General features: G+C 33.5%; 1 protein-coding gene across 5 annotated transcripts in view; it reads left to right on the top strand.

Moving 5' to 3' along the window:
* The window catches only part of EFCAB13 (EF-hand calcium binding domain 13), a 181,261-nt gene that overhangs the window by 42,328 nt on the left and 125,004 nt on the right, over window positions 1–13,929 (top strand). For all 5 annotated transcript variants that reach the window (XM_037745972.1, XM_037745973.1, XM_037745971.1 and 2 more), the window contains 5 exons: window positions 2,397–2,894; window positions 5,760–5,897; window positions 7,530–7,601; window positions 10,467–10,610; window positions 12,749–12,823. In XM_037745972.1, coding sequence (XP_037601900.1) covers window positions 2,397–2,894; window positions 5,760–5,897; window positions 7,530–7,601; window positions 10,467–10,610; window positions 12,749–12,823 — 927 coding nt within the window. The remainder of the gene's footprint in view (window positions 1–2,396; window positions 2,895–5,759; window positions 5,898–7,529; window positions 7,602–10,466; window positions 10,611–12,748; window positions 12,824–13,929) is intronic.

The following is a 13,929-nucleotide window of genomic DNA, read 5'->3' as shown; positions in this document are numbered from 1 at the left end:
AATGCTTTTATCTCATCTCTCCTGCATTAAAGATTTTTGATGTCACAATTTACAGATTTTTATATTGTTTCCGTTAACAAATCATTGTAGCTTTTTTTTTTTTTACTTTTTATCTTTTGTGTATTTACTGTGTATTTGTGGCTATGCTGAAGCTTACAAAATATCTTGTAGTTATGACAGGCAATTTTAAGCTGATAGCAAATTAACTTTGCTTGCACAAACAAACAATGCTTTTATCTCATCTCTCCTGCATTAAAGATTTTTGATGTCACAATTTACAGATTTTTATATTGTTTCCGTTAACAAATCATTGTAGCTTTTATTATTTTTAACCCTCATACTATGTAAGTGAAGTGTAGGCCACCATTACAGTATTAGTCTATTCTGATTTTGACTGTGTACTTACTTTTACCAGTGAGTTTTATACATTTATATGTTTTTGTGTTACTAATCAACATTCTTTTATTTTGACTTGAAGAACTCTTTTTGACATTTCATGTAAGACAAATCTGGGGGATGAACTCTTTCAGCTTTTGTCTGGGAAAATCTTTATCTCATCTTCATTTCTGAAGGACAGTTTTTCTAGGTACAGTATTATTGGCTGGCAGTTTATTTCCTTCAGTACTTTGAATATATTGTCCCATTCTCTGTGAACCTATAAGGTGTCTGCTGAGAAATTTGCTGTCCTTATTGGAATGTATGTGTCATTTACTTTTCTCTTGCTATATTCAGACTCTTCCTTTTGTTTTTGATATTTGACAGTTTGATTATAATATGTCTTTGTGTAGTTCTTGTTTGAATTGATCTGATTGGAGGCATTTGGCCTTCTTGTACCAGGATATTTACGTAACTTGCCCAAATTTGAACTGTTTTCTATTCTTCTTTATGTAAGTTTTCTACTCTTTTGTCTTTCTCTTCTCCTTCTTAAACTCTTATAACTTGACCATTTTCTCTTTGGACGCTGTTCCATAAACCTTGTAAGCTTTCCTCGTTATTTTTCATTCTTTTTTTTTCTTTTATCCTCCTCAGACTATACATTTTCAAATAGTTTTCCTTCAGGTTCACAGATTCATTCTTGTGCTTGATCAATTATGCTGTTGATGTTCTCTATTGTATTTTCTATTTCTTTCATTACGCTTTTCAGGTCTTGATTTTTATTTATTTTCTTTTGTGTAATTTCAGGGTCTCTGTAAAATTCTATTTTTGGTAATTTATTGTTTTCCTGATTCCATTGAATTTTTTTCTCTGCATGTCATTTATTTTATTCCCTGAACTTTCTCTAGACAATTAGTTTGAATTCTGTCAGGAAGTTTCTATATCTTTATTTCTTTGGGGTCAACTGTCAGGAGATTATTGTACTCTTTGGATGGTATTTTGTCTTCTTGGTTTTTCATGTTTCTTGTTGCCTTATGTTCATGTCCCTACATTTCAAGGACTGGCAAAGCCCTTATACAGTCAGCCCATCCAGAGATTCTGGGTAGGCTATTTGGTGTGGTCCAAAAGCCTAAATCAGAAGTGTCAAATATTATATTTTCACCCATTCACTAACCTATTTCTTTGATAGATAGCACTTAAAGATACATATATACCACAATATTTAAATATTTCCAGACTTTAATATTCAAATATTTTCATATAATTGTTTATTCTCATAGAGTCTAAGATAAGAAATGTTTTTATTTCCTCTAGGCAAAATTTCTTCATAGTTGAAATTACACTGCTGCTCTGTTGAAGTCTAATTAGTTTTTTCTTTTTTGAGCTTGGGAGCTTGACAGTCTCATAGAGTTCTTTTGAGGATCAAATATTATAACATTCGAAATACTTTAAAATGTGTTATTAAAATGTAAGATAATATTCTGAACCATCAGATGAATTTTGTAAATGAAGTCCTAGTCTGGGGCATTGTGTTAATATTTTTCTAAAGATGTTATTTTACATATGAAGTTATTTTTTCCTCCACAAATACCAAGAGTATTTAAGAGAGTAATTACTTAGATTCTAATTTTATAAATAAAATCTCCCCTTTCCTCACAGTTCTGTACTTTTATAAGTAAGGAATTTCCATCTGTATTAGCTTATTAATCTATTATCTTTGTCAATTGGGAAGGAGTGGGGAATGAGAACCATATGCTTCATTAGACTATCATTTTAGTTTCAGTGTAACTTTAAATAGCTTTGGATGGGAATACTTAAATATATTAAAGCAGCACATTAAATTTGACCTAGTTAATAGTCCAATCTTTTTACTGTCAGTTCTTTAATTTTTTCCATTTGTTTTATATGTTTAAGCAACTGATAATGTTTTGAATAGCTTTCATGAGGGTTTAGTTGTTGTTTTTGAAATGAATTGCAAATTATACAGGTAAATGAAATAATTGTATGTTTCTCTTATTTAGCAATTACAGAGGGATCAACTTTGGATGAAATTACTTCAGACAGAAAGTTATCAAGTGTAGCAGGATGCTATCTACAATGTAAGAAGAAAAACAGTTTGTCTTCTAAACTCCCAGAACCTTCAATATCCAAAAAGTTAAATAAAAAAAGCCACCAATATTCTAGCAAAATTATGGAGGAGACTGGTGGCCTTGAATCTAAAAGATCAAAAAATGCTTGGGAAATAAGAAAATTTCTGGATGGGGTAGGCAGCAGTAATGCAGGAGTCCAAGAACCATATTCAAAGAATGGCATAAACTTTAAAAAACAATCAGAGAAGGGTGAAATTCATGACTCAAAGTCTAAACCACAAAGCTTGAAGAGTAGTGCAAGCCTCATTAAGTCTCTGGATAAAAGTAGTATTTCTAGTATCCCAAAACTTCAGAAGTCAGCTGTGAGAAATTGTTCCAGCCTCCTAAAACAAGTTTCATCTATGGAAAAAACTGCACTTAATGCTCTGGGTAAGTAAAAATCTAGGTTCTTGAGTTCTTCAATCATCTCAGAAATAAATAGAATGAATTAATTATTAGATAGTTACAAGCATTTCAATTGCTAATACCTTGGGTAACCATCACTTCTTTTTTTTAAAAAAAATTTAAAAATTATTTATAGAGATAGGGTTACCCAGCCTGGTCTCAAATCCCTGGCCTCAAGCAATCCTCCTGCGCTGGCCTCCCAAACTGCTGGGATTACAGGCATGAACCACCATGCCTAGGCAAAAATTCTGGAAATGTACAGTAGTGATGGTGGCACAACTTTGTAAATGTGATTAATGCCACTGAATTGTATGTTTATTTGTTATTTATTTTTTTGAGTCAGAATCTCACTCTGTCACCCAGCCTGGAGTGTAGTGGCATAATCCTGGCTCACTGCAGCCTTGACCTTTTGTGCTCAAATGATCCTCCTATGTCCTCAACCTCCCACATAGCTGGGAGCATAGGCATATGCCACCACACCCAGCTAACTTTTTTTTTTTTGTAGAGACCATGTCCTACTATGTTACTAAGGCTGGTCCTGAGCTCCTGGCCCCAAGCAGTGCTCCCATCTTGGCCTCCCAAGGTGCTGTGATTACAGGCATGAGCCACCCGTCCAGCTTGCCACTTCTGACACATAGACCAATGGATATAATATTGTGACTTTGATGATAATTCCTTTCCAGATGCCCCCTTTAGGGAGGAGCTTAACTTTTCCTGAGAAGCTTGTTCAGTGATTAATAATTAGAGTCATTAACATTCCCTAGAAAGTACAAGGCCTGGCATCTTTTGGAAATGTTTATTTTGTAATTTATTAAATGTTTAAACAAGTAGGAAATCTACGTGAAATTTTTGCTCAGAGTGCTGTAATTTAAATATATCATATTCATAGTACTTCAGGTATTATCTCTTATGGAAGAAGAATATTAGGAAAAAATTATATTGTGTATCTAGGTCTCCAAGTCTGTAAGAGTTTTCTCAAAGATGAGCAATGGTTTCCCAACCAAGATATTTTCTCTCCCTGTGCTACTTTCATCACAGAAACACTGTATGTGGAACCCAATTAAACATTCCCTCCTTGTAGTCCTCTGCTGAAGTTACTTAAGTCATATTTATTCTGTAAAAAAAACTTACTAACCTTTGTATTATATTTAGTATTTAATGTAATAGATAAAATGATTGTTTAGTGAAAAATCTGTGATTCGTATGTTAATGCATAATTCAAATAACTCAATGGGAAAAAATGTGATCTATTAAGGAGGCACAGTGATGATCATCCTGATTCTGATTCCTTTACCAATGCCCTTTCTGCTACTTTGTGCCTCATTTGTATTTCTGGGAGTTCTTTTTATTTCAATAAGAATTAAAACCTTGGGTTAAAAGAATAATGAAACAGCAGACAGACATGGGTAGAAGAGGCCATCAGAAGAAAATAATATCTACCTTTCTTGTGTAACTAAAATAAAATAATGTCACCTACCCCTGCCATACTTAATGCTCCGAATATAGAGAAGTATGAAATAGTTTCTCTGGCATAACTTCCCAAAACAAATTGATGGTAATTGAGCTTTTATGGAATATGACTGCCTTATGATTTACATTAAAGCAATTCTAACTTTTCATTTTTAAATAATTTTACATTCTTAAGAGGCACAAAAATAGTACAAACATTTCCATATGTTTGTACTCTCTATCAAGTTTTCTCAAATATTAAGATATTATATAACCATAGTACATGATCTAAACCAGGAAATTAACACTGATGCAATACTACTTACTGAGCTACAGACCTTATTCAAATTTTGTCAGTTGTTCCATGAATGTTCTTTTTGAATTCCAGGATCTAATCCAGAATTACCCATTACATTTAGCTGTCACTTGTCCTTAGTCTCCTTCAAGCTGGGATGGTTCCTCAATCTTTCATGACCTTGGCACCTTTGAAGAATATTGACTAGTTGCCTTATATGATGCTCCTCGTTTTGGATTTTTCTTTTATTCCTTCACAAATAAATTCAGTTTGTACGTTTTGGTCAGATTACCTCAGAAGTGATATTGTACCCATGTCAGTGCATCATAGTAAGAAGCTCATGATGTCCATGTCTATTTGCTTCTAAGATTTATTTTTTGAAGATTATGAACTGAAAACATGGTAGAGTAAATTAATGGGAAGGTAAAGGACTCTACATTTTTGTTTGGAATTCTTCAATTTAAACAAAACACTTCGTTTTTTTTATTTCTTGGACTCATTAATTTTACACACACACACACACACACACACACACACACACACACACACACAGAGGCTACAGTGCAGGGTGCGATAGCCCACTGTGACCTCTGCTTTCTGGGTTCAAGTGATCCTCCCACCTCAGCCTCTAGAGTAGCTGGGACTACAGACATGTACCATCATGCCTGGCTAATTTTTGTATTTTTAGTAGAGTCAGGATTTCACCATGGTGGCCAGGCAAGTCTCAAACTCTTGACCTTGAATGACCCACCTAACTCAGCCTTCTAAAGTGCTTGGATTGCAGGTGTGAGCCACCATGCCTGGCTCCATTAATTTTAATCAGAAGTAAGCAGCATTGGCTGGGCCACTGGAACAGGCTGTTCCTCCAAACAAGTAGTTTATCAATGTTTATAGAATGTTAAGACAGTTCTGTGTTTGAGCTATAAGAGAGAGATTAAATATAATATATAACAAAGATATGGAGAGATAAGCAGTCCTGTAAAATCTATAAGGTAATATAAAATAGATAAAACTTGTTCTCTGATTTCTAAAGCTTTTGAGTATTAATTATTCATTTTGACACATAAATCCGGTTGCCTAATAGTCTTCTCATTTTGTATATTTAGAAAACTTTCCTGAAGCTGTCAGTGAACCTCAAGAAAATTACTTTGCTGCAGAAGGACTTCAGTCTATTTTACCTTCAATAGGAATTGCTTTATTAGATAAAGAATCCCAGAAGATTGTGACAGACACTACTAGAAATGGTGAGAGACTGATAACACTGAAGTTTCTGAGAAAATTAGATATTTTATGGGATAGTATTAAATATTGGAGGAATTCCTCTCAATTAGAAATTAGAAATGGGACAGAATGGGCCATTCTAAAGAAAATTCAGATATAAAAATGGAAAATAGTAAAAAAAAAAAATTCCTGTAAGTTCTGACCAAATGAATGGGTTTGGAGGGTATAGGCCTTTCATAGTTCCAAATCATTTCAGTAAAGCTCTTTATCACTATCCCTAGCTGTGGCTATTAATAGTAGGGTGGTACTGGGGAAATTGATCTGGTTGTAGCGAGGTTCAGACAGTAAGACCACAACATCTAAGGGGTACAGAAATTTCTAAGCAAATAGCCCAAGAGTCCAAAGATTAGTAATTGGAGATTACAAAATACAGGGAGAATTAGGTCCAGTGATGCTTAACAATTAAGCTATGCAGTTAACATTTAGATGTTGAATGACATACCCCAGTCACCAGCCTAAACTAAAGGCAGAGTTTAAGTTTCTAGGAAGGGTTTTTATACTAGAGAAGTTGTTTTTATCAGTAACTAAGACTTTTCCACAACAGAAGTTCAATTGAGGAGAGGAAAGAGGAGATATTTTGGGGAAAGACTGATTTCAGAATAACAATTAGAAGTGAATCCTCAGAATCTGGGTACAATTTCTTAGCTAAGGCAAATCTGAAAGAAGATTCAATTAAAAAATATATAAAGAGTGGTGGCACTTAAATTATTAGGCCCTTTTTGCTGCTTATCAAAATTGACATGATCACTCTGAGGTTTTATATCTAAAAGTAGGTAAAACATTGGACCACACTAATACTAGGGAGATAGGGATGGGAATACTTGGTTCTGTCAGGGTTGGTTAGTATTGTTAAGGTGTCTTAATGGATAGCATAGTGAGTGGGTTTTCAAGGTGGTATGAAATAGACTCCTTAACTCTCTCATGGTCTGTCTATATGGACATCTTTCTTTTTTCCTGTATCTGTTAAGGAATTGTTATTTAACCCAGTCCTTTGCATGCAATAGATATTGAAAAAGCAGGGATTGTGTCTTTCTTATTTTTGTATTCTCGGTACCTAGCATGATTCTTGGTACTAAGAAGCTCTCAATAATTGTTGAAATGAACTGACATGATCTAGAAAGAACTATCATAAGAGACATGATATGAAGAAGAAATAGGATGATGAAATGAAGTATCAAGTAAGTTTTAAAAGTAGTTGTATTGGAAAGCTACAGTAATCAAAACAGCACGGTACTGGTTCCAAAACAGTGATATAGACCAATGGAACAGAACAGAGGCATTGAAGGCAATGCCACACATCTACAGCCATCTAAGCTTTGACAAACCTGAGAAAAACAAGCAATGGGGAAAGGATTCCCTGTTTCATAAATGGTGTTGGGATAACTGGCTAGCAGTGTGCAGAAAGCAGAAACTGTACCCTTTCCTGACACCTTACACTAAAATTAACTCCAGATGGATTGAAGACTTAAACATAAGATCTAACACACACACACACACACACACACACACACACACAGAGTTGTATTAAAATGTAAATTTACCTTTATACAAAAATACACCAGAATGTATAATCTAAACTCTTTTTTTAAAAACAGAAAATGGAATGGTGAAGTTAGATGACTTTATAAGTGCTGTCGCCAAGGAGCAAAGTGTTCCTGGATGCAATAGTAAGTAGGAAATTTGTTTTAAAATGATTTAGAGGAAAGAGCAATGTGTTGAGAAGAATTAGGTTCAATAAAACTGGGCTTGCTTTTTGATGGATACTTAATAGTCCTGTTATTCTTAGGCAAGTCAATTGCCAGTTTTTTAAAACTAGCTATGTCAGGGTAATAATAGCTAACTTGTTTACCTCACAGAGTTGTCATGTGAATTTTGCAAGCTGAAGAGTGCTGCATAAATGTATGGTAATAATGATAATGAGGAGATCAAATAGGTAATTAGCCACATTGATTAGGAATTGATGGGTGATTTGGCTTCTATTTTTTTTCAATGGACTTGTTTGAATGAAATACTGGTTTGGTTCACCTTTGATATGGAACAGTTTTAAAAACAGCTTTATCAAGTTATAATTTATGTACATAAAATTCACTCATCCACTGATTTTTTTAAATTTATTGAGTTGTACAGCTGTTACCACAATACCTTTTTTTGCTTGCAATTTTTTAATGATTAAATACTTTTTAGTAAGATTAAAATGAGAAATGAAAGATATTAAGGCTTGCTGTTTTATTTTTTTCTGTTTATACATATGCTAAAAAAGAAAGATTAGCTTTTTGTCTCTTTCCAAAAAAATTATCCAGATAAGGAAAAAAGTACAAAGCAAGAGATTTCCTTTTATACTTACATGAGGAGACTTATGTTAAAAGCTGCATTGTAATTTATCATTTCTGATGGATGTACGTGCTGAAATGTCTGGATTTCTTGAAGACAATATTAGCAAATAGATTTCTTTTAAATAAATGTTTCTTTATGTTTGGTTTGTAAGCAAATAGATTTCTTGAATGCTTCATGTAACCATCATTCACCAACTCAGTCATTGTTCTATTGTTATTCTTGTGAAGTATAAATGTCTTGGTCATACCTGATGATTTTTCCCCCGTTGTGCTATTTTTTAATTTTTAATTTTATTTTTAATTGTGGTGAATAACATATACCATACAATTTACCTTCTTAATCATTTCAATAGCATCAGCTATTGAATTAGCAACCAATCTCCACAACTTTTTAATCTTGCAACACAAGTTCCCATTCAGCCTCTGGCAACCACCATTTTATTTTCTATTTCTATGAATTTTACTATTCTAGATACCTGGGAGGAATCATAAGTATTTGTCTTTTTGTGACTGACTTATTTCACTTAGCATAATATCCTCAAGATTTATCCATTTGTAGCATGTGTTAGAATTTAATTGTTTTAAAAAGCTAATTAATAGTCTGTTATATGTATATAGCACATTTTGTTTGTTTATTAGTTAATGGACATTTAGGTTGCTTCTACCTCTTGGTACTGGGAATAGTGCTGCTGTAAACATGGTATGCAAATATCTCTTTAAGCTCCTGCTTTTAATTCTTTTTAGTATATATTCAGAAGTGGACACAATCCAATTTTATAACATTTCTATCACTCCTGTTTATTCTCTCATGCCCATTTTTAGTTAATCCACACTTCCATTCCCAGACAACTATTTATCTGCATGTACGTCCTGTCCCTACAAATTTGCCTATTTTTGACATTTAAATTTAAATGAAATTGTATAATAGTATAGTTTTTTGTACCTGGCCTTCTTCACTTTGCATAATATATTTTAAAATTTTTTTTTTAATATTTATTGTACTTTAGGTTCTGGGGTACATGTCCAGATCATGCAGGATTTTTGCATAGGTACATACATTGCAATATGGTTTGCTGCCTCCATCCCCCCATCACCTATATCTGGCATTTCGCCTCATGTTACCCCTCCCCACCCTCCCCATCCCCTGCTGTTCCTCCCCAGTGCACACCCCACCCCCACAGAACCCAGTGTTTGATGCTTCTCTCCCTGTGTCCATGTGTTCTCATTTGTTCAACACCTGCCTATGAGTGAGAACATGCAGTGTTTGATTTTCTGTTTTTGTGTCAGTTTGCTGAGAATGATGGTTTCCAGATTCATCCATGTCCCTACAAGGGACATGAACTCATTGTTTTTTATGGCTGGATAGTATTCCATGGTGTATATGTGCCACATTTTCCTTGTCCAGTCTATCATTGATGGGCATTTGGGTTGGTTCCAAGTCTTTGCTATTGTAAACAGTGCTGCAATGAACATACATGTGCATGTGTCCTTATAATAGAACGATTTACAATCCTTTTGGTATACGCCCAGTAATGGGATTGCTGGGTCAAATGGAATTTCTATTTCTAGGTCCTTGAGGAATTGCCACACTGTCTTCCACAATGGTTGAACTAATGTACACTCCCACCAGCAGTGTAAAAGTGTGGGTGTTTCATAGACGCCCTTCATCAGTTCAAGAAAGTTCTCTACTTTTCCTAGCTTATTGAGAGTTGTTATCATTAATTCCCGTTGTATTTTGTCAAGTGCTGTTTCTGCATTTATTGAGATGATCATGTGTTTTTTGCTGGAACCAATTTTGGTGTTTAGTTGAAACTCAATAATCCTTTTATTTTATTTTATATTTTTAATTTTTGTGGGTACGTAGTAGGTATATATATTTACGAGTTACATGAAATATTTTGATATAGGTGTGCAATGCATAATAATCACATTAGGGTAAATGAGATATCCATCACCTCAAGCATTTATCCTTTGTGTTACAAACAATCCAATTATACTCATAGTTATTTTTAAATGTACAACTTATTTTTGACTACAGTCACCCTATTGTGCTAGCAAATACTAGGTGCTTTTAGTATATAACACTGCTGAAGTGATTTATATTTTCGTTAATTTAGTGTTAGAACTAAAATTCATCTTATTAGTGGTATTTATTTTTACTTATATTTAATTCTTATTAGCATACTCCTTTATTTTTAGCGTTGCCTGGTGTCATTAAAGCCATTGATAAAATTAAAGATAAAAATGTGGATTATGAGGATCTAAATACTTGTCTTCAGAATTTTGGTATTTACCTTTCTAAGCCAGAATTTAAGAAGATCACAGAATTGATTGAAGCTGGTGGTGAGTGATATATTTTTAGGCAAAGTGTGTTAACACATCTGGAAGGAGGGTTAACTTGTTATTTTTTTCCTTAGAAAAATGACTCATGTTTTTATTATGAAAAATTAAATTAATACAAAATTATGAAAATACTCAAAAGTACAACAAAACACTCAAAAGGCCATTATTTAGAAATGACCAGTATTAATAGTCTTTTTAATTAAAAAATGTTTAAATTTATTTTTTAAGTAGTCTAAGGCAAACAAAAAGAAAGCAGAATTTGTGATATTGCTATCTGACAAAGTAGAAATCATTCTTCTTTAATGCTATCTGAAAAGCATTAAATGGGGGAAATAAGGATTCATTATTATGTCAAAGCCTACAATTCACAATGAAGGTATATCAGTTTTGAGTATCTGTGCCCATATAACCTAGCAGCAGCTCTTCTAAAGGGAAAGGGTGAGAGTGGCTAGACAGGAGATGGGGGTTATAGGTGAAATAATAATGTCTGTGAGTTGATAATTGTTGATGCTAGAGAGAGTACATAAACATATTACCCTATCTTTCTATTTTGTATATATTTTTTTTACATAATAAGAAGTAAAAAAAGGAACAAATCTAAGTTGTATAATACCTATATAGAGAAAATAAGACTTTGTGAAGACATTAAAATCTAGATAAATAAGCAGGTATTCCATATTTGTGGATTCAGAGACCCAAGACTGTCAATTCTCTAACTTATTTATTCAAAACAATTCTAATAAAACCCTGACTTTTCTGTAAGCTAATTCTAATATTTATATGAATGACCAAAGGCTAAGAATAGCTAAAGCATTCCTGAAGAAGAACATTTATGGAAATATGTGTGTGTTGGGGTTAGGGTTGGGGGGGGAATTTGCTCTCCTGGGTATAAACACTCCTTATAAAGCTATAGTGATTAAATGAGTATGAGAATGGCACAGGGATAGAGAAATTTACCAATGGGACACGATAAGGAACTTCCAAACATATCCACAAACATACATGGCAATATGTATGATAAATTGGTGGGTCACTGGGGAAAGGAGGACCATTTAATAAATGGTACTGAAATAATTACTTATTCAAATGGTAAGAATAGAGTTAGATGCCTGTCTCACACCATATTCGATTAAAATTTCCAGGTGTGAAACTAAGTTTTAGAAAACAAATAGAAGAAAAATGTTCTGACTTAGGAAGGATTTTTAAAGATAGAAAACAAGAAACTGGAAAAGATTGATAATTTTGACTACCTTATAAAGACAGATCTTTTGGCCTCCAACTCCTGGGCTCAAGCAAACCTCTCACCTCAGCTTCTTGAGTAGCTGGAACTACAGGCACAAGCCACCATGACTGGCTCATGAGATACATTTTTATATCCACTAAATTGAGAAAAACTAAGAAATATGTTAATCTAAGTATTGGTAAATATGGTGAAAGTGGTAAAACCACTTTGGAAAACAATATGTAGTATCTTGTAAAGTTTGCACATCCCATGGTTTAGAAATACTATTCATAGCTATAAATCCTAGAAAATCTCTTGCACTTAAGTACCAGGAAACATATTCAGGAATGTTCACGGCAGCACTGATCTTAATGGCAAAAACGGAGAAAGAAAACAACATGATATTCATCCACAGAATGTATAAATAAATTGTGGTATACACCATTGTGTATTCATGTAATGGAAATGCCATATCTACTAAAAGCACAAAAATTAGCTGGGCTTGGTGACACACCTGTAATCCCAGCTACTTGGGAGGCTGAGGCAGGAGAATCCCTTGAACCTGGGAGGTGGAGGTTGCAGTGAGCTGAGATTGCTTCACTGCACTCCAGCGTGGGCAGAAGAGTGAGTGAGACTCCATCTCAAAAATAAAGAAATAAAAATAAAAGTTAAAAACATTACGTATGTTTGAGAGGGACTGGAAGAATTTAGACCAGTTTCCTTGGTGTTTTTCAGCATTTACTTTTCTACTGTAAATTGAATGGCTTTTCCCCTTTATACTTATGTATTTTTATTGGGTAGTATTACCTGATAGATGTAATTATATGTTTCTGAATATATTTTACATAATTCAATATTTTTCGTAATAATTTAATACTTAAAAGATACTGAAGAAAATGTGTTTCTTTTCCTGTAGAAACAGAAAAAGTAAATTTTAAAGAATTCATTGATACTATGATGAGCAACGCAGAATGCTTCTCTGAAAAATTATGTATGTATGAATATCATGTCTTCTGCTTTTTATGGACCAAATGGTTTGATAGATTTTAGAAGAATGTAAACACTCTTTTAGTCTCTTACAGAGCTAGTTATCCTGCAGGTCATCAGACAAATAAATGTCTGGCTTCCTGCTGCTATATCTGGCCTTAATCTCCTCTAATTGCCCCTAATTCTAGAATGCCTTCTACATGCAAGTGAATTAAAAGCTATCATAATTTTACTTTTCATTAGCACACTTATAATAGAGAGCTAGAACTATGTATAGCATTCATTTTGAGGAAAGATTTAAAATGTCTTTTCACTTAGGAAAAATGATACCAGCTAGTGGCTGAGTACTAATTTGAGAATTTCTGGTTATATATGTTCCCATTTCTTTCCATCTTCCAATTTATTCAGTAACATTTATGAACCACTAATATGTAGTAGGCTTTATGTTAAGCTCTAAGTGTGGTAATATGAAAAAGATAGCTTTGCCACTCAAAAGCTCACCATAAAGAAATGTAAGGTCACACATGCATATTTTTAATGGAGTGAAGTTAGTATGCATTCTAAAAATTGGGGCTAAAAGTAACATTGTGTTATTTTGTGCTTACGTGTTGGGTAATAGTAAATTTGAAGTAGAAGCTCTTTTTACCTCACAATGTAAGATTTAATTTGTCTCCTATACAATGGTACATAATACAGAGATATTGTTTTGTCAGTTACTTCATTTTTCCTAGGAATTTCAGTTTTATAGAGATTAAAATCTTAGCACAGAGTTATATAGTATATTACCTTGTCTATCTGTCATTATATTTCATTTCTCATTGTTAATATTGCATGTTTATGTTTACTTCTTCTTCTTTTTTCTTCATCAGACTGCTCAGAGCATGTCATCTTTATTGGTTCCATATACCTAATTGAGACCTTACATCCCTTTACCCCTCCACTTTCTCCTAATCCATCAGTCTCCTCCTGTTTTCACTTTTCTTCCGGTTCAGTTTAAATGATCTTATCTATATATACCTAATAACCTAAACTATCTTGCCTCTGTGTACTTTTGTTGAACCTATCTGGCAAAACTCTCAACTCAGAATGAAACTAATTGCTTGCCTTCTT

This window comes from Cebus imitator, unplaced genomic scaffold, assembly GCF_001604975.1.
Source record: "Cebus imitator isolate Cc_AM_T3 unplaced genomic scaffold, Cebus_imitator-1.0 Scaffold217, whole genome shotgun sequence".
NCBI lineage: Eukaryota > Metazoa > Chordata > Mammalia > Primates > Cebidae > Cebus > Cebus imitator.
Note: the sequence above shows the minus strand (reverse complement) of the source record. Positions and strands in the feature narration are given on the sequence as shown.